Source organism: Equus przewalskii, chromosome 1 (assembly GCF_037783145.1).
Source record: "Equus przewalskii isolate Varuska chromosome 1, EquPr2, whole genome shotgun sequence".
Taxonomy (NCBI): domain Eukaryota; kingdom Metazoa; phylum Chordata; class Mammalia; order Perissodactyla; family Equidae; genus Equus; species Equus przewalskii.
The window spans coordinates 121,696,033-121,717,411 of NC_091831.1; the positions used below are offsets into that span (position 1 = coordinate 121,696,033).

General features: G+C 37.6%; 1 protein-coding gene across 36 annotated transcripts in view; it reads left to right on the plus strand.

Annotated features, from left to right (window-relative positions):
- The window catches only part of MYO9A (myosin IXA), a 290,205-nt gene that overhangs the window by 228,877 nt on the left and 39,949 nt on the right, over positions 1–21,379 (plus strand). For all 36 annotated transcript variants that reach the window (XR_011527256.1, XR_011527254.1, XM_070576153.1 and 33 more), the window contains 2 exons: positions 9,144–9,255; positions 17,587–17,648. Coding sequence is in view for 34 of the 36 variants with exons in the window: in XM_070576153.1 (XP_070432254.1) it covers positions 9,144–9,255; positions 17,587–17,648 (174 nt within the window). In the remaining 2 variants the exon portion in view is untranslated. The remainder of the gene's footprint in view (positions 1–9,143; positions 9,256–17,586; positions 17,649–21,379) is intronic.

Consider the following 21,379-nt stretch of genomic DNA (forward strand, 5'->3'; position numbering starts at 1 on the left):
TCTGCTTTGGCAGTCCAGGGTTTCACTGCTTTGGATCCTGGGCACAAACCTGGCACCGTTTATCAAGCCATGCTGAGGTGGTGGCCCACATAGCAGAAGCTGAAGGACATACAATTAGAATATACAACTGTGAACTGGGGGGCTTTGGGGAGAAGGAGGAAAAAAAAGATTGGCAACAGATGTTAGCTCAGGTGCCAATCTTTAAAAAAAAAAAAAAAACAAAAGGCACCCCTTCCACTGCCTGGCCCTCCAGCCCTCTGATCCCCCAGAGCACCATGTGGAGAGAGAAGCAGCATTTGGGAAAGGTGCGCAGGTCTCTGAGATTCCCTAGAGTGCTGAGTGGGGAGAGGGGTGGGGGCTGGGAAAGGTGCACAGGTGTAAGAAGGTACCCCTTTCCCCACCCAGCACTCCAGCCCTGTGATCACCCAGAGCTCCACACAGAGAGAAAAGCAGAGGCTAGGGGAAGCACAAGTGAAAGAAAGCACCCCTCCCCCTGCCTGGCACCCCAGATCGGCTGTCAGTGAGAGCATTGCACACAGAGAAAAGAAGTCAGTGTCTGGAGATGGGGAGCCTCAGCTCATGCTGGGCCCAGAGTACACAGTGCCTGATCTCCACCTAGGGGAGGCAGGTGGAAGCTGCAACCAGATAATAACTATGGCAAGGCAAAAATCCACACCATTAAGCAGTAGGAAAAAGTACTTAAATCTCCAGACCAGAAGGAAAGTGACAAGTACCTGGAAACCAACCCTGAAGACACAGAAATTCATAACCTAAATGACAAAGAATTCAAAATAGCTGTTATAAAAAAACTCAATGAGCTACAAGAAAACACAGAAAGACAAATTAACAAATTCAGGGGCTTCTTCCCAAAAGAGATTGAAACTATAAAGAAGAAACAATCAGAATTGTTGGAGATGGAAAACATAATGGATGAGATTAAGAAAAATCTGGATTCCCTAAACAACAGAGCTGATAATATGAAGGACTGAATTAGCAATTTAGAAGATAGTAATATAGAAATGCTTCAGATGGAGGAAAAGAGAGAACTAAGACTAAAAAGAAATGAAGAAGCTCTCAGAGAAATGTCTGACTCAATTAGGAAATGCGACAAGGATTATAGGTATTCCAGAGGGGAAAGAGAAAGAGAATGGAGCAGAAAGCTTCTGCAAAGGAATAATAGCTGACAACTTCCCAAACCTAGGGAAAGAGCTGGAAATATAAGTGAATGAATCCAGTAGACCTCCTAATTTCATCAATGTAAAAAGACCTATTGCAAGGCATATAGTAGTAAAGCTGGCAAAAGTCAATGACAAAAAATATTAAGGGCAGCAAGACACAAGAAAATAACTTACAAAGGAACCCCTGTCAGGCTTTCAGAGGATTTCTCAGCAGAAACCTTACAGTCTAGGAGAGAGTGGATTGATATATTCAAAATTCTGAAAGACAAAAACTTTCAGCCAAGAATATTCTATCCAGGGAAAATATCCTTCAGATATGACAGAGAAATAAAAGCTTTCCCAGATAAACAAAAGCTAAGGAAGTTCATGACCACAAGAGCCCCCCACTACAAGAAATACTCAAGAAAGCCCTCTTACCTGAAAAAAAAAAAAGAGGAAAAGGGCTACAAAGCCCTGAGTAAGGACATGAATAGGAAGGCAATAACCAGAAAATGGCAGCTCTCTATCAGATCAGGTTAGTCAGCACTCTATACATTAAGGATAAAGAGAAGGAAAACAACCAAATAAAAGTAATCTCATCATTTTAACCACAAATTCACAGCACAAGATGGAATAAGATATGACATAAATAACTTAGAAGGGGAAGAGGAAAGGGACAGAATTGGCATAGTCTAAGGAAGTAAGAGTCTATCAGAAAATGGACTATCTCATCTACAAGATTTTTTATACAACTATTGGTAACCACAAAACAAAACTTAGAAGAGAGACATATATGATGAACAAGGAGAAAATGAAGAAAACCACCATAGAAATCTACCTAATCAAATTAGTAGTTCAAAAGACATGTTATGAGAAACAAAGGAAACGCAGGAGAACTGGAAAACGAGCAATAAGATGGCGGTATTAGGCCCTCGTATATCAGTAATCACTCTAAATGTAAATGGACTGAATTCTTCAATCAAAAGACACACAGTAGCAGAATGGATTAAGGAACAAAACCCAAAAATATGCCTCCTCCAGGAACCACATCTCAGCTCCAAAGACAAACACAGGCTTAGAGTGAAGGGATGAAAGACGATACTCCAAGCTAATGCAAACAAAAGAAAGCAAGTGTTGCCATACTTACATCAGACAGAGTAGACTTCAAGACAAAACAAGTAAAGAGAGACAAAAAGGGGTAGTGTGTAATGATAAAAGGGATGCTCCACCAAGAAGATATAATATTTTAAACATATGCACCCAACACAGGAGCACCAAAGTACATAAAGCAACTATTAGCAAACCTAAAAGGAGATATCAGTGACAACACAATAATAGTAGGGGACCTCAATACCCCACTTACATCAATGGATGGATCATCCAGAAAAAAAGTCGACAAAGAAATAATGGAATTAAATGAAAAACCAGACCAGATGGACTTAATAGATATATACAGAACTCTCCATCCCCAAACAGCAGAATATACATTCTTCTCACGTGCACGTGGAACATTCTCAAGAATAGACCATATATTCGGAAACAGGGCAAACCTCAATAAACTTAAGAAGATTGAAATAATATCTAGTATGTTTTCTGACCATAAATCAATAACAAGAAAAAAGATGGGAAAGGAACAAAAATCTGGAGACTCAACAAGATGTTACTGAACAACCAATGGATCATCGAAGAAATAAAGGGAGAAATAAAAAAAAATCTGGAGACAAATGGGATCGAGAACACACCATACCCCTTCATATGGGATGCAGCAAAAGCAGTCCTATAGAGGGAAATTTATGGCAATACATGCTCACATTAACAAACAAGAAAAAGCTCAAATAAGCAATCTTAAACTACACCTAACAGAATTAGAAAAAGAAGAACAAACAATGTCCAAACTCAGCAGAAGGAGGGAAATAATAAAAATCAGAGCAGAAATAAATGCTATTGAAACAAAAAAGGCAGTAGAAAGGATCAATGAAACAAAGAGCTGGTTCTTTGAGAAGATAAATAAAATTGACAAACCCCTAGCCAGACTTACAAAGAAAAAAAGGGAGAAAGCTCAAATAAACAAAATCAGAAATGAAAGAGGAGAAATAACAACAGACTCCACAGAAATACAACGGATTATAAGAGAATACTACGAAAAACTCTGTGCCAACAAAATGGATAACCTACAGGAAATAGACAAATTCTTGGACTCCTACAGTCTCCCAAAGCTCACTCAAGAAGAAGCAGACAATTTGAACAGACCAATCACAAGGAAAGAGATTGAAACAGCAATCAAAAACATCCCAAAGAATAAAACCCCAGGATCAGATGGCTTTCCTGGGGAATTCTACCAAACTTTCAGAGAGGATTTAATACCTATCCTTCTCAAGCTATTCCAAAAAATTAGGGAGGATGGAACACTTCCTAACACATTCTACGAGGCCAACGTCACGCTGATACCAACGTCTGACAAGGACAGCACGAGAAAAGAGAACTACAAGCCAATATCGCTGATGAACGTAGATGCAAAAATCCTCAACAAAATTTTGGCAACCCGAATTCAGCAATTCCTCAAAAGGATCATACGTCATGATCAAGTGGGATTCATACCAGGGACACAGGGATGGTTCAACATCTGCAAATCAATCAACATGATACACCACATCAACAAACTGAGGAATAAAAACCACATGATCATCTCAATAGATGCAGAGAAAGCATTTCACAAGATCCAACAGTCATTTATGATAAAAACTCTGAACAAAATGGGGATAGAAGGGAACTACCTCAACGTAATAAAGGCCATATATGACAAACCCACAGCCAACATCATACTCAATGGGCAAAAACTGAGCACCATCCCCCTGAAAACAGGAACGAGACAAGGATGCCCTCTATCACCACTCTTATTTAACATAGTACTGGAGGTCCTGGCCAGAGCAATTAGGCAAGAGAAAGGAATAAAAGGAATCCAAATAGGGAGGGAAGAAGTGAAACTCTCGCTGTTTGCAGATGACATGACCTTATATATAGAAAACCCCAAAGAATCCATCGGAAAACTTTTAGAAGTAATCAACAACTACAGCAAAGTTGCAGGGTATAAAATCAATTTGCATAAATCAGTAGTATTTCTATACTCTAATAAAGAACTAACAGAAGAAGTCAAGTACACAATACCATTCACAGTAGCAACAAAAAGAATAAAATACTTTGGGGTGAATTTAACTAAGGAAGTGAAAGACCTATACAATGAAAATTACAAGGCTTTTCTGAAAGAAATAGATGACATAAAGAGATGGAAAGACACCCCATGTACATGGATTGGAGGAATAAACATAGTTAAGGTGTCCATTCTACCTAAAGCAATCTACAGATTTAACACTATCCCAATCAGAATCCGAAGGACATTCTTTACAGAATTAGAACAAAGAATCCTAAAATTCATATAGGGCAAGAAAAGACCCCAAATTGCTAAAGCAATCCTGAGAACAAAGAACAAAACGGGAGGCATCACAATCCCTTACTTCAAAACATACCATAAAGCTACAGTAATCAAAACAGCATGGTACTGGTACAAAAACAGGTGCACAGATCAATAGAACAGAATTGAAAGCCGAGAAATAAAACCACACATCTATGGACAGCTAATCTTGGACAAAGGAACTGAGGGCCTACAATGGAGAAAAGAAAGTGTCTTCAACAAATGGTGCTGGGAAAACTGGAAAGCCACATGGAAAAGAATGAAAATTGACCATTCTTTCTCACCGTTCACCAAAATAAACTCAAAATGGATCAAAGACCTAAAGGTGAGACCTGAAACCATAAGGCTTCTAGAAGAAAATGTAGGCAGAACACTCTTTGACATCAGTATTAAAAGGATCTTTTTGGACACCATGTCTTCCCAAAGAAGGGAAACAATAGAAAGAATAAACAAATGGGACTTCATCAGACTAAAGAGCTTCTTCAAGGCAAATGAAAACAGGATTGAAACAAAAAAACACCCCACTACCTGGGACAAAATATTTGCAAGTCATACATCCGGCAAAGGCTTAATATCCATAATGTATAAAGAACTCACACAACTCAACAACAAAAAATCAAACAACCCTATCAAAAAATGGGCAGGAGACATGAACAGACATTTCCCCAAAGAAGATATATGGATGGCCAATAGGTACATGAAAGATGTTCATCATCGCTGATCATCAGGGAAATGCAAATCAAAACTATGCTAAGATATCACCTTACACCCATTAGAATGACAAAAATATGTAAAACTAATAGTAACAAACGTTGGAGAGGTTGTGGAGAAAAAGGAACCCTCTCACACTGCTGGTGGGAATGCAAACTGGTGCAGCCACTATGGAAAACAGTATGGAGACTTCTGAAAAAGTTAATAATAGAAAAACTATATGATTCAGCCATCCCATTTCTGGGTATTTATCCAAAGAACTTGAAATCAACAATACAAAGAGGCATTTCCCCCTCTGTTCATTGCAGCATTATTCATAATAACCAAGATGTGGAAGCAATCCAAGTGCCCATCGACCAATGACTGGTTAAAGAAGATCTGATGTATACATATACAGTGGAATACTACTCAGCCATAAAAAAGACAAAATCATCCCATTCGCGACCACATGGATGGACCTTGAAGGTATTACGTTAAGTGAAATAACCCAGACAGAGAAAGACAAAACACCCTATGATTTCACTTATTTGTGGAGCATAAACTTACCGACAAAGAGAGCAATTTAGTGATTACCAAGGGGAACAGGTGTGGGGGTAGGCACAAGGGATGTAGGGTCACATTTGTATGATGTCTGACAAATAATAATGTCATTATTATTATAAACTGAAATTTCACAATGTTACAAACTATAATGACCACAATAAAAAAATAAATTAAAAAAATTTCCTCCTTCCTTTAAAACAAAACAAAAAAATCATACAATATTGGCATTTTGTGTCTGTCTTCTTTTACTTAGTGTAATATTTTCAAGATTCATCCATGTCGTAGCATGTATGGTACTTAATTCCTGTTTATCGCCAAATAGTATTCAATTGTATAGATATACTGCATTTTATTTATCCATTTATCAGTTTACAGACTTTTGGGTTTTTCTACTTTTTGACTATTATGAGTAATCTATGAACATTTATGTTCAAGTTTTTGTGTTAACGTGTTTCTAGCTAATTTTTTTTTTTTCTGAGGAAGATGAGCCCTGAGCTAATTGCTGCCAGTCCTCCTCGTTTTGCTGAGGAAGCCTGGCCCTGAGCTAACATCCATGCCCATCTTCCTCCACTTTATATGTGGGACGCCTACCACAGCATGGTGTGCCAAGTGGTGCCATGTCTGCACCCAGTATCTGAACCTGTGAATCCTGGGCCACTGAAGTGCAACATGCGCACTTAACCACTGCGCCACTGGGCCGGCCCCTGCTCATTTTTTCTTTTTTATAGAACATCAATTTTACTTTATTAACAAGCTATACTTATTCAGACTTTGGCAGACATTTTCTGAAAATGAACAAAGTGACCCTGTCACTTCCGGGAAGACGCCTGACAAAGTCTTCCAAGTTATCAGTGGTAAAGTTTGAACTGTCAAGCAAAAATCAAAATTGTGGAAAACTTGTGTCTGCTACTGTGAGCGTGACAATCCTTCTGTAAAGAGTTTTCTGGGGCCGGCCCAGTGGCGCAACAGTTAAGTTGCCGTCACTCTGCTTTGGCAGCCAGGGGTTTGCTGGTTCAGATCCCAGGCAGACCTACGCACTGCTTATCGAGCCACGCTGTGGCAGGCGTCCCACATATAAAAATAAAGGAAGATGGGCACAGATGTTACCTCAGGGCCAGTCTTCCTCAGCAAAAAAGAGGAGGTTTGGTAGCAGATATTAGCTTAGGGCTAATCTCCCTCAAAAAAAGGAAAAAAGTGAATGAAGAATAAACAAGCTGCTCAAAGTAAAAAAAATTTCTAATAAGATTGGTGGTAATATGAAGGAATGTGACTTTTTGATAGTGTATAATGAAATGTATCAACATTTGGAAGAACTACACAACTCAATGAACCAGTGTTTTCCAAATAACCCATACATAATACAGTAAAATTATGTATAGGTAAAATGTTCTTTTAAAGTTCAGGATAGACCAAAGGGTTTTTTTAAAAACAGCCTTATTAAGGTAAATTTACTTTTCATGTAATTTATCCCTTCTAAGTCTACAATTCAATGAGTTTTAGTAAATTTACACAGTTGTTACCATCACCTCAATCCAGTTTTAGAACATCTACATCACCCCTAATGGATTTTTTGTGCCAGTTTGCAATCATTGCCCTTTATTATCCTCACCCCCAGGCAACTACTAATTTACTTTCTGTTTCTACACTTTTGCATTTTCTGAACATTTTATATAAATGGAATCATACAATGTGTGGTCTTTTGCGTATGGCTTCTTAGCATAATGTTTTTGAGATTCATCCATGTTGTGTATATCAGTAGTTTGGTCTTTTTTGTAGTGCTGAAATACTAGTCCATTATATGGATATACCACATCAGATGATTTATCCTTTTATCATTTGATGAGTATTTGGGTTGTTTCCACTTTTTGGCTGTTATGAATAATGGTACTATGAACATTCGTCTGTAGGTTTTTGTGTAGACATATGTTTTCAGTGTTCTAGGGAATAAACCTAAGAGTGGAATTTCTGGGTCATATGGTAACTCTATCTTTAACATTTCAGAAACTGCCAAACAGTTTTCCAAGTGACTATGCCATTTTACAATCCCACCTGCAGTATCTAAGGATCCCAGTCCCTCCACATCCTCACCAACAGTTGTTATTTTCTTTTTAATTATAGCCATTCTAGTGAGTATGGAGTGATTATCTCATCATGGTTCCAATTTGTGTTTCCCTGATGACTAATGATTTTGAGCTTCTTTTCATGTGCCTGTTGGCCACTTGTACTTCTTTGTTGAACTGTCTATTCAATATTTTGCCTATATTTAAACTGACATCTTCCTGTTAATGAGTTGTAACAGTTATTCATATATTCTAGATTGAAGTCCTTTATGAGATACATGATTTGCAAATATTTTCTTCAAGTCTGTGGCTTAGTTTTTTATTTTTTTAGTGGTACTTTGAAGTAAAAGTTGTAAATTTTAATAAAGCCTAGAACAATGGATTAATGTCACAGAGCATGAAGAGTTCGTTGGTGTGGTTTTAGATTTCAATTAACCTTTAAGTTACCATTGGTAGAGTTTTAATATAGTATCATTATCTGAAAAGACAGTGAAATTATTCTTTCATTTTCCAATTTCGTATCTCTGTGAAATTGGATTTTCTTCATCAGTTTCAAACTAAACTGCGTACTGCCAACAGATTGAATGCAGAAGTGGGTATGAGAATCCAGGTGTCTTTTATTAAGCCAGACATCAAAGAGATTTACAAAAATGTAAAACAATACCCCTCTTGTCACTACTTTTTTTATTTTAAAGATATAGTTTTTCATAAAAATATTATGTTAACATGTAATACATTTAAGGTTAATTTTAAGTGAATTGGATAAATACTTAAAACTTTTTTCAGTTTTAATTTCTAATACAGTAAAAATCGATAGGTATAACTCATGAACAGAAGTTCTTTAAGTTCATCAATAATTTTCAAAAGTGTAAAAGGTTCTTGAGGTTAAAAATAAAAATTTGAGAACTGCTGCTTTTAATTTAACATGCCGATTCAGAGTCATATGAGACGGCTCTTTTATATTTGTACCATTGCTTTCTGATTTTCATATAAGTTGGTCTTCTCTTTCTACTAGATTGTTAGCTTTTTGAAAGCAGAGAGCATATATTTTACTTTTATTTCTTAGAAGATTATCATTCTCCTCCTAGAATAAGTATCCAGTGAAGACTTAATAAGGGATTGAAGGATTTCCTATTGGCTGATCACGTTAGAGCAGCATTACTGTGTTGGCTTTAACATAAATAGCTGTATTTTTTCATTCAGGTGGAAGAGCACAATGGTCACATCTTTAAGGCCACCCAATATAGCATCCCTACATACTGTGAGTACTGTTCTTCTTTGATATGGATAATGGACCGAGCCTCTGTTTGCAAATGTAAGTATGAGACATCTTTGAGGAATTGTTTTTAACCACTTGACATTTCTATTTCCCTGAGTTTTCTTATACATTCTTTAACATAAAGGTGTAATTCACACTCTAATTCTTTAACCTCATCTCTCACTATACTCTCACCTGCTCTCTGTAACCAAACCGTATATTTTGGTGTTCTCTGATCACTGTACTTGCATCTCACTCTATCTGGAATGCTGTTCTCCCAGATGTTAGTATGACTTACAATTTCAGTTAATTTGTGTCTCCACTCAAATGTTACCACTTAGAGTGCTCTTTCCTTACTCTCCTATCTAAAATGGCACCTTGTCCCCCATTCTCTGTCCCCTTACTCAGGTTTAATGGTCCTTATAGCACTTATCACTACCCCAAAATATATTAAGTATTCATTTGTTTTCTTGTTAGTCAGTCTGTCCCACTAGAATGTATGCTCTATAGGGTCAGGAAACTTACCTGTCTCTTTTGTATCACCAGTGCCTGGAACAGTTCTGGCACATTTTAAGTTTTAATAAATATTTGTTGGGTAGGTGGACCTATAGCTGGATGGATGAATTAATGAATGAACTCTTAAATTGTAACCAAAAAGGTACTTTTTTCTGCTGTAATCCTTTCGTCATAATATATAAATCCCAGAATGTGAGTAGAGATTTTTTGTAGGTCAACTGGATTCTGGCTTACAGAAAACCTTTAGCTTCCACTCATGTCATTCCATGTATCTAGTCTGGTCCTTTCAGTAATTCTGTGAGGCTTTGTTTACTAGTGGGCCAGAACTGAATGAATAAAATACTAGGAAGGACTGGGTCCGGTATGACAAGAAGAATGAAAGTCATGTTCGCCATAGTGAAATCACTATCATTGCTGGATATGTTCACTTGTTCAGTGGTTCAACGATGGTTTTCATTTTTTTTTTATTACTAGAAGTCTAAAAAATTATAGTGAGAATGAAATAGGAAGTAGTTTGCCATGTACTTGACTGTTTAATGCTAGTCTGATTCCTGTAGATTTGGTGTAATTTTCTCTGGTTTGAAACTGAAAATGTGAAGAATCTGCTTTTTTATAACTTGGGTGGGCTTGGTTTGGTTTTTTAACAAAGTAAATAAATTTCTTTGTGATTATAGCAGTACAATGATTTGGCCTCCCCTCTTTGATCTTGGCTTGAAAACCCCACAGTTTATACTCTAGAGACTCAAGAAGGATGTTCAGGTGTTAATATACAAGAGCCAGAGATGGTGTAGCAAGATGACATAGGCCAAGTGTGTTCTCAGTATCCTCCTCTCAGTGTGCCTCTTCCCACCTACCTGGCTAGCTACCTTGTTAGCTCCTGCTCGAAGAAATTATTTCTGCTCTGAACCTTTTCTTTATCTCATCTTCCCAATCACAACTGATATTCTTAATGTTCTGGTTCCTCAGAGCTGTATTCTGGACCTTCTAAGATAATAAATAAGACCTTTCTTAGCTTTTTTTTTTTTTGAGTTCATAATAGTTTACATCAGTGTGAGATTTCAGTTGTACATTATTTCTTGACTGTCACCACATGAGTGCTCCCCTACACCCCCTTAGCCTCCCCCGACTCCCTTTCCCCTGTTAACCACTGAACTGTTTTCTTTCTCCCAGTACTTGTTTATATGCTACATGTGAGTGAAATCATATGGTGTTTGTCTTTCTCACTCTTGCTTATTTTGCATAGCATAATTCCCTCTAGCTCCTTCCATGTTATTGCAAATGGGATGAATTTGTCTTTTTTTCTGAGTAGTATTCCATTGTATATATATACACCACATCTTCTTTATCCAATCATCAGTCGATAGGCACTTGGGTTGCTTCCCTGTCTTGGCTGTTGTGAATAGTGCTGCAGTGAACACAGGGGTGCATATGTTACTTTGGATTGTTGATTTCAAATTGTTTGCATAGATACCCAATAGTGGGATAGCTGGGTCGTATGGTGGTTCTATTATTAGTTTTTTGAGGAATCTTCATACTGTTTTCCATAGTGGTTGCACCAGTTTGCATTCCCACCAGCAATGTGTGAGGGTTCTCTCCTCTCCACACCCACTCCAACATTTGTTATTTTTAATCTTAGTGATTATAGCCATTTTAACAGGTGGAAGGTGTTATCTTAGTGTAGTTTTGATTTGCGTTTCCCTGATGATTAGTGATGTTGAACATCTTTTCATGTGTTTATTGGCCATTTGTATATCTTCTTTGGAAAAATGTCTGTTCATCTCCTCTGCCCACTTTTTGATCGGGTTGTTTGCTTTCTTACTGTTCAGCTGTGTGAGTTCCTTATATATTGTGGAGATTAGCCCCTTGTCAGCTATGTGATTTGCAAATATTTTCTCCCAGTTGGTGGGTTGTCTCTTTGTTTTCATCCTAGTTTGTTTCATGTTGCAGAAGCTCTTCAGTCTGATGAATTCCCACTTGTTTATTTTTTTCTTTCGTTTCCCTTGCCTGAGAGGACATGGTATTTGAAAAGATTCTTTTAAGTTCGATGTCAAAGAGTATACTACCAATATTATCTTCCAGGAGTTTTATGGTTTCAGGACGTATCTTCAAGTCTGATCTATTTTGAGTTTATTTTTGTGTATGGCGTGAGATAGTGGTCTACCTTCATTCTTTTGCATGTGGCTGTCCAATTTTCCCAACACCATTTATTGAAGAGAGTATGTTCTTGGCACCTTTGTCAAGGATGGGCAGTCAAGGATATGTGGTTTTATTTCTGGGCTTTCAGTTCTGTTCCATTGATCTGTGTGCCTGTTTTTGTACCAGTATCATGATGTTTTGGTCACTGTGGCTTTGTAGAACATTTTGAAGTCAGGAATTGTGATACCTCCAGCTTTGTTCTTTTTTCTCAGGATTGCCTTAGCAATTTGGGGTCTTTGATGGCTCCATATGAATTTTAGTATTCTTGGCTCTATTTCCGTGAAGAATGTCTTTGGGATTCTGATAGAGATTGCATTGAATCTGTAGATTGCTCTGGATAGTATGGACATTTTAACTATGTTTATTCTTCCAATCCATGTGCAAGGAGTCTCTTTTTTTTTTTTTTTTTTTTTTTGAGGAAAACTAGCCCTGAGCTAACATCTGCCAATCCTCGTCTTTTTGCTGAGGAAGACTGGCCCTGAGCTAACATCCATGCCCATCTTCCTCTATTTTGTATGTGGGATGCCTACCACAGCATGGCTTGCCAAGTGGTGCCGTGTCCGCACCTGGGATACAAACTGGTGAACCCCAGGCCACTGAAGCAGAATGTGTGCACTGTGCCACTGGGCCACCCCCAGGAAGCTCTTTACATGTCTTTAAGTCCTTATCAGTTTCTCTCAGTAATGTCTTATAGTTTTCATTGTGTAAGTCCTTCACCTCCTTGGTTAAATTTATTCCTAGGTACTTTATTCTTTCAGTTGCGATTGCAAATGGAATTATATTCTTGAGTTCTCTTTCTGCACGTTCGTTATTGGAGTATAGAAAAGCAAGTGATTTTTCTAAGTTGACTCTGTACCCTGCAACTTTACTGTAGCTGTTAATTATTTCTATTAGTTTTCCAATGGATTTTTTGGGGTTTTCTATGTATAAGATCATGTCGTCACCAAACAACAAAAGTTTCACTTCTTCACTCCCTATTTGGATTCCTTTTATTCCTTTCTCTTGCCTAATTGCTCTGGCCAAAACCTCCAGTACTATGTTGAATGAGAGTGGTGATAGTGCACATCCTTGTCTCATTCCTGTTCTCAGGGGGATGGCATTCAGTGTTTGCCCGTTGATGTTGGCTGTGGGTTTGTCGTATGTGGCCTTTATTATGTTGAGGTAATTTCCTTCTATCCCCATTTTGTTAATAATTTTTATCTTAAATGGCTGTTGGATCTTGTCAAATGCTATCTCTGTATCTATTGAGATGATCATGTGGTTTTTATTCCTCAGTTTGTTGATGTGGTGTATCATGTTGATTGATTTGCGGATGTTGAACCATCCCTGTGTCCCTGGTATGAATCCCACTTGATCGTGATGTATGATCCTTTTGATGTATTGATGAATTCTGGTTGCCAAAATTTTGCATCTGTGTCCATCAGCAATACTGGCCTGTAGTTCTCCTTTTCTGTGCTGTCCTTGTCGGGCTTTGGGATCAGAGTGGTGTTGGCCTCGTAGAATGTGTTAGGAAGTGTTCCCATCTTCCCTAACTTTTTGGGGTAGCTTGAGAGGGATAGAAATTAAATCCTCTCTGAAAGTTTGGTAGAATTCCCCAGGAAAGCCATCTGATCCTGGGGTTTTATTCTCTGGGATGCCTTTGATTGCTGTTTCAATCTCTTTGCTTGTGATTGGTCTATTCGGATTGTCTGTGTCTTCTTGACTCAGCTTTGGGAGGATGTAAGAGTCTAAGAATGTATCCATTTCCTCTAGGTTATCCATTTTGTCGGCATATAGTTTTTTGTAGTATTCTCTTATAACTTGTTGTATTTCTATGGAGTCTGTTGTTATTTCTCCTCTTTCATTTCTGATTTTGTTTATGTGAGCTTTCTCTCTTTTTTCTTTGTAAGTCTGGCTATGGATTTTTCAATTTCACTTATTTTCTCAAAGTACCAGCTCTTTGTTTCATTGATCCTTTCTACTGCCTTTTTTGTTTCAATAGCATTTACTTCTGCTCTGATTTTTATTATTTCTCTCCTTCTGCTGACTTTGGGCTTTGTTTGTTCTTCTTTTTCTAAATCAGTTAGGTGTAGTTTGAGGTTGCTTATTTGGGATTTTTCTTGTTTGTTAAGGTGAGCGTGTGTTGCAATGACTTTCCCTCTTAATACAGCTTTTGCTGCATCCCATATGAGGTGGTATGCCATGTTATCATTTTCATTTGTTTCCACATAGTTTTTGATTTCTCCTTTAATTCCTTCAATGATCCATTGCTTGTTCAATAGCATATTGTTTAGTCTCCACATCTTTGTCCCTTCCTCAGCATTTTTCTTTTCTCTTTTTTTGAGGAAGATTAGCCCTGAGCTAACATCTGCTGCCAATCCTGGTCTTTTTTGCTGAGGAAGACTGGCCCTGAGCTAACATCTGTGCCCATCTTCCTCTACTTTATATGTGGGACATCTACCACAGCATGGCTTGCTGAGGGTGCCATGTCCACACCTGGGATCCGAACCAGCGAACCCCGGGCCGCCAAAGTGGAACGTGCACACTTAACCACTGCGCCACCGGGTCGGCCCCTCAGCTTTGTTCTTGTAATTGATTTCTAGCTTTATAGCATTATAAGCGGAGAAGAAGCTTGTTATTATTTCAGTTTTTTAAATTTATAGAGGCTTTCCTTGTTTCCCAACATACGGTCTCTCTTTGAGAATGTTCCGTGCGCACTTGAGAAGAATGTGTATTCTTCTGTTTTTGGATGGAGTGTTCTGTATATGTCTATTAAGTCCAATGGGGTTAGCTTTTCATTTAATTTCACTGTTTCCTTGTTGATTTTCTGTCTGGATGATCTGTCCAATGATGTGAGTGGGGTGTTGAGATCCCCTACTATTATTGTGTTATTTTTAATATCTTATTTTAGGTTTGTTAATAGTTGCTTCATGTACTTTGGTGCTCCTGTGTTGGGTGCATAGATATTTATAAGCATTATTTCTTCTTGATGAAATGTCCCTTTGATCATTATATTCTGCCCCTCTTTGTCTCTCTTTACCTGCCTTGTCTTGAAGTCTACTTTGTCTGACATAAGTATTGCAACACCTGCTTTCTTTTGTTTGCCGTTAGCTTGGAGTATTGTCTTCCACCCCTTCACTCTGAGCCTGTGTTTGTCATTGGAGCTGAGGTATGTTTCCTGGAGGCAACAAATTGTTGGATCTTGTTCTTTAATCCATCTTGCCACTCTGTGTTTTTTATTGGAGAGTTCGATCCATTTACATTGAGGGTGATTATTGATGTATGAGGGCTTAATGCTGTCATTATATCACTCATTTTCCAGTTTTCCTGCATTTCCTTTGTTTCTTGTCCTGTGTGTTTTGGTCTACCCATTGAATTATGCAGTTTTTTATGATGTGTCTCTTTGTTTTTTCCTTATTTACTTTTTGTGTCTCTGTTCTGCCTTTTAGTTTAGTGGCTACCCTGAAGTTTGTATTCAGAATCTTGTGTATAACATAGTCCATTCTCTGAGGGCCTCTTATTCCCCTGGTCTAGACTGATTCCAGTCCCTCTCATTCTCTCCTCCAGTCATTGTTCTCATATCTGATTCCAAGTTGTGTTGTGAGTTTGTGGTTAAAGTGGCAAGATTGTCTTTGTCCTTGGTGTTCTCCTTCCCTTTGGCCTAATGCTGTAGTTGAATATTTGCTATCATATTCTGATTCTACTATCTATTTGTCTCCTTACTCTGTGTTTTGTGACCCCTTTCTCCCTTTTGTTCTTTTTTCAGGTTTGAGGGCCTTCTTGAGGCTTTCTTAGGCAGGGGGGAGGGTGTCTTGTGTCTACGAAGTCCTTTAGCTTTTGTTTGTCTGGGAAAGATTTAATTTCTCCCTCATATCTGAAGGATATTTTTGCTGAATAGAGTATTCTTGGCTGAAGATTTTTATCTTTTAAAGTTTTGAATATGTCATTCCATTCTCTCCTAGCTTGTAAGGTTTCTGCAGAGAAATCTGCCGAAAGCCTGATAGGGGTGCCTTTGTAGGTTATTTTCTCCTGCCTTGCTGCCCTGAGTCTTCTTTCTTTGTCAGTCTTTTTTGCCAGTTTTGTTACTATGTGCCTTGCAGTACGTCTTTTTACATTGACAAATCTAGGAGATCTGGAAGCTTCCTCCACACACATTTCCCGCTCTTTCCCTAGATTTGGGAAGTTCTCTGCTATTATTGCTTTGAACATGCTTTCTGTTCCATTCTCCTTCTCTTCAATTTCTGTAATACCTATAATTCTTATGTTGCGTTTCCTCATTGAGACGGATATTTCTCACAGACTTTCTTCATTTATTTTTAGTCATAGTTCTGTCTCCTCTGTCTGGAGCATTTCAACATGTCTATCTTTGATTATGCTGATTTGCTCCTCTATGGTGTCCACACGAGCATTCAGGGAATCCGTATTTTGTTTTATCTCTTCCATTGTGTCTTTGATCTCTAATATTCTGATTGATTCTTCTTCATAGTTTCAATCTGTTTTGTGAAGTAGCTCCTGAACTCATTGAATTGTTTCTATATATTCTCTTTTACCTCATTGAGTTTTTTGATACCTGTTTTGAATTCATTGTCATTTAGTTTACTTATTTCTGTGTCCTCGGGACTGAGTTCTGGGTGCTCGTTGTTTTCTCTCTGGTCTGGAGATTTGATGAAGTGCCTGATGTTGGAAGGATGGGTCTTTCCCATTCTGATATTATTCGGTTCCAGTTACAGCCTATCCCCAGTGGATGGGTGTCAAGAGCCACGTATTCTGAGCCCTCTGCCTTCAGCCGAGATGTCGCAGTGCAGGTTGGGGGAGGGGCACTTTCTCTTGCATGCAGTCCAGACTTCCTGATCAGGTCTCGCCCTCTTGTCCATCCTGGGGTCTTGGCTTGATGAGGTCATCCCACGCACAAGCTTTCGCCCCATTAGAGCACTTCCCTCTAGGCTGCAGGGGCCCTAGGGATTCCTGGGTGATCCTGCGGACGTGCAACCCCTGCCCCACTCCTTCCCTCTTGGAGCGTCCCGCGGCAGCAACGACAGTCTTTAGAGGAGGGAGCAAAGCTCTCTCTTACCCTGTTCCAGCTCCTCTGAGGGTATCTCCAGCTTCTCCACTCTCCGTCGTGTGGCTTCTCTGACTCTCTGAGAATTTTTGTGCTGTTAGGGTCTTTTCTGTTGGAATATGCTTGCTCCTTTGTATTGTATGTTGGAGCGGAGAGAGTCCCAGGCAAGTTCACTGCACCATGACACTGACATCACTCCCTTTCTTAGCTTTTAATGTACTAAAGTTTTTTTTTATTTCTGTAGAAGTCTTTGGCAGTAATGCCTTCCTAACCCATTGGAATGATTCTTAATAGATATTTCTGACATTTTAGAAGATTATGGATCAGATATGTAAGGGGAACATGAGTGCTATATTGTGAATCAAACCACAAAGTTATATAAATATTCTGTTTGGAAGAATAAAAAGCTTTTTCATAGACAGTAGTTAGAAATTTTAAGCATGTTTTTAGCTTCATTTTTCCAAATACAATGGCTTAAAATCCATTTTCATTATAATACCCTACAAACATATGTGTGATGTTATAGCGGTCTTGGACTTAAAGAAAAAATTTGTCCAGAATAAAGTTGTAAAATTGTTAAGTTCTTGTCATGAATTTACAGACTTCTAAAAATGCTGCATTCTTAACCTGTTTTTCAGTATGCAAGTATGCTTGCCATAAGAAGTGCTGTCTGAAAACCACAGCCAAGTGCTCTAAAAAGGTAGGATATTATCACCTATGAGTAATAAATAACAGATCTGTTGGTATTTTGTGCCTCCTTGAAAGAAATCAAGGCCTCTTTAATGATTTCATAGAGCAGTGGTTTTCAAACTTTTTGACCACAAATCACAGTAAGAAATACATTTTATGTCATGATCTAGCATACACATATAGTGAGATGTGTATATATATCTAAAATAATTTTCCTGGAACTATATCACATGGAAGCTACTAAACTGATTTCACAACCGACAATTTACTAAAACACTACTTTTAAGGGTTTCCCACTTTATTAAACACTCATAAGTTTTCCTCGGAATTGTCTTGAAAGTGATAGTTAAAGATTTTAACATGAACAGCAAAATTCCTCAGCATAGTTGATGTTTTTACATATTTATACTTGGATACACGGAGATCTAAAAGATAATGAACAATGTACTATGGTACTTTATGCTTCAAGGAAGCAACCATTTTTGAAACATTTCAGGCTTTTCTTGATGTGTAATCACATTTTCTTACTTATTAATCACATACCGACAATTATAACAGTACTATACAATTCTGAACTGTAATATAAATGTGTGTATGTGTTGTTTATAGCCCACATATAGAATTTGCATCTATTCCTAATTCGTTGACAAATTATGGCAGGAAACAAGGAGAAATTTGATTCAGGGCTTAAAGTACAGTGAAGGTGGGACATGTGCTTCTTGTTAAGATGGAGTAGCTTATGAAAGACTAATACTCATGTTGAGAACAACTGAAGAAAGTCTGTTGCCAAGCATCGAAGAGCTGCCCAGGCAAATTAGACTTTAAAGGTCTAGATCCTAGAGAGAAGAGAATTGCAGAGTGGTAAATCTGTATCTGTGAGATGTTTTTCTTGTACTTGGAATTTGTTAATTTTTATTGTAGGACAGGAAACCAAGAATCTGGGCACAGGGCCACATTTGAGAGTCAGAGGAGTCAGCACAGCTTTTAGGAATCTCATAGGGCTATAGAGACAAAAGTTGGAGTTTGGGATTGCCGGAACTTTAGGGACCATTATCCAGAGATATAGAGAAGTAAGCCTGAAACTCAGAGGTTTTCTTCTAAAGGCATTTTCTGAATTCTTAAGCTGCCTGGGGTAAAAGGCTAAGAATCTACACAGAAAAGCAGATTTCTGCAGTGTCACAGTGCTAAGGAGAGAAAAATTGGAATTGTATGATCCACCTTTGAAGAGAGACCCTGGTCAGTACCATAGACTTTCATTGAGACCTCTGAAGAGCTGTACTCTAGGGGGTGAACCATTGATAGACTGAGCTTTATAAAAACTGCAAACTAGCTTTGAGGCCATTCTTGATTAGATTAAGATGATCTGTTTCTTATTATAGCTACCCACCAGAGAGAATAGGTTCAACTCTCTTTAAAGAGAGAGAATATCATCCAGAGCCTTAACAGTTTGCTTGAATACAATATCAGACATTAAGAAATGAGAGTAAGGGGGCTGGCCTCGTGGTGTAGTGGTTAAGTTCAGACGCTGTGCTTCAGCAGCCCAGGTTTGTAGGTTCGGGTCCCAGGCTTGGACCTACACACCATTCATCAGGCCATGCCATGCCGCTGTCCCACATACAAAAAATAGAGGAAGATTGGCACAGATGTTAGTTCAGGCACAATCTTCCTCACCAAAAAGAAAGAGAAGCAAATGAGACTAAGAAAAGAGACAAATAGAGAATATCAACAGACCCATAGATGACCCAGTTACTGAATTAATCAGATATGTATTTAAAAAATTTTTTAATTCATGTATTCAAACGATAGATTAAAAGGTAGAAAATTTCTTTTCTATCAGAAAACTGAAATACACATAAAAAAAGAGTAGTCAAATGGAAATTCTGAAAATAAAAAGTGCACTGACATTATAAACTCAGAAGAATGATTTAACAGCATATTGGCCACAGGAGAAGAGAAGATTGGTGAATTGAAAGATAGGTCAGTAGAAATACCCAAGCATGGAGAGCAAAAAGAAAGGAGAAATACGTAAATTAACATGAGAGACATATGGGAAGGATGAAAGGTTCTTAAACATGTGAAAGGGGAATCCAGGAAGAAATAAGAGAGAACAAGGAAGAAGCAGCGTTTTAAGAGATAATGGCTAACACATCAAGTCACAGGTTCATTAACTACTTTTAACTTAAAGTGAGATAAATACAGAGAAAACCATCAGAAGCACAGTGCTCCAAATGAAAGAAAAAATTTCTTCAAAGCAGTCAGAGGGAAAAAAATAAACACTACTAAAGAATCAGTGAAAAGACTGACAACTGACTTCTTAACAGGAATGATAGAAGCCAAAATACAGTGGCTTGGCATATTTTAAGTGTTATAAGAAAATAAAGCTAACCTAGAATTCTGTACCCAGTGACAATAGCCTTCAAAAGTGAAAATGATGTGAAGATGTTTCCAGACAAAGAAGAACTCAGAATTTATCACCAGTAGACCTACATTAAACGAAACACTAAAGGAGGTTCTCCAGGAAGAAGGAAAATGATCTTAGATAGAAACAGATGTGTAGGAAAGAATGAAGAGCAACAGAAAGAGTAAATAATGTGTAAATATAAATGAATATTGACTAAAAACACAATAATAAGGTCTTGTGGGGCTTAAAATATATGGAGAATTAAAATGCATGAGAACAGCAACACAAAAGGTGGTTGGGTAAATGGAGTTAAACTATTATAAGGTCTCTGGGTTATCTGGGAAGTGGTTAAAGTGCTAAAAATATATTAGACTTAAATGTGTTATGGATATTTGTTGTAGTCTTTAAAGTAACCACTAAAAGAACAGCAAATGAATATATGGCTTAAAGGCAAATAAAGATGGAAAAATGGAAAAACAAAAAATACTTGATTAATCTAAAAAAAGACAAGAAATGAGAGAAACAGAAACATAAATCAGGTTAGACCAAGAAAATAATTAGCAGATTGGTGAGTATAAGTCCAAATATATTGGTAATTACATTAAATGTTACTTCCAATTAATATGTTAAAACCAACTGAAAAATCTCAATGATATGCTGTTTACAGGAGACATAATTAAATATAAAGATACAGGAAGGTTGAAAGTGAAAGAGTAGATAGATATAGCATGCAAGAACCAACCAATAGAAAGGTGGTGTAGCTGTACTAATATTCAAGTGTACTTTAGGACAAAAAACAGTACTTTAGATAACGGTGTTTCATAATGATAAAATGGTGAACCCCTCAGGAAGATAGAGAAATTCTAACTTTAGAAGAGTCTAGTATTATAACTTCAGTACGTGGCAGACAGAAATTCAGTTAAGGATACAGTTGGTATGAAAATCAAGATTAAAAAACTTGGCCTAGTTGATATGTATTGAACCCTGCATTGTACAACTGCCTGAATAGAGAGTCATTTCAAGTGCCCATAGAACATTTGACAAAATTGATTGTATGTTGGACCCTAAATCAAGTCCCAATAAATTTTAAAGGATTGAAAATATTGAGATTATATTCTTTGACCAGAATGGAATTAAACTATAAATCAACATAAAGATAACTAGATAGTCCTCAGTTGTTTGGAAGTTAAGCACTATACTTGTAAATTAGAATAAAAATTGAAAAATATTTTGAACTAAATGAAAGTATGACATAGCAAAAGTGTGAGTAATTAGAGGAATATTTATAGCTTTAAATGTATACATTAGAGAGGATAGGAGACAAATAACCCTGGCAAATT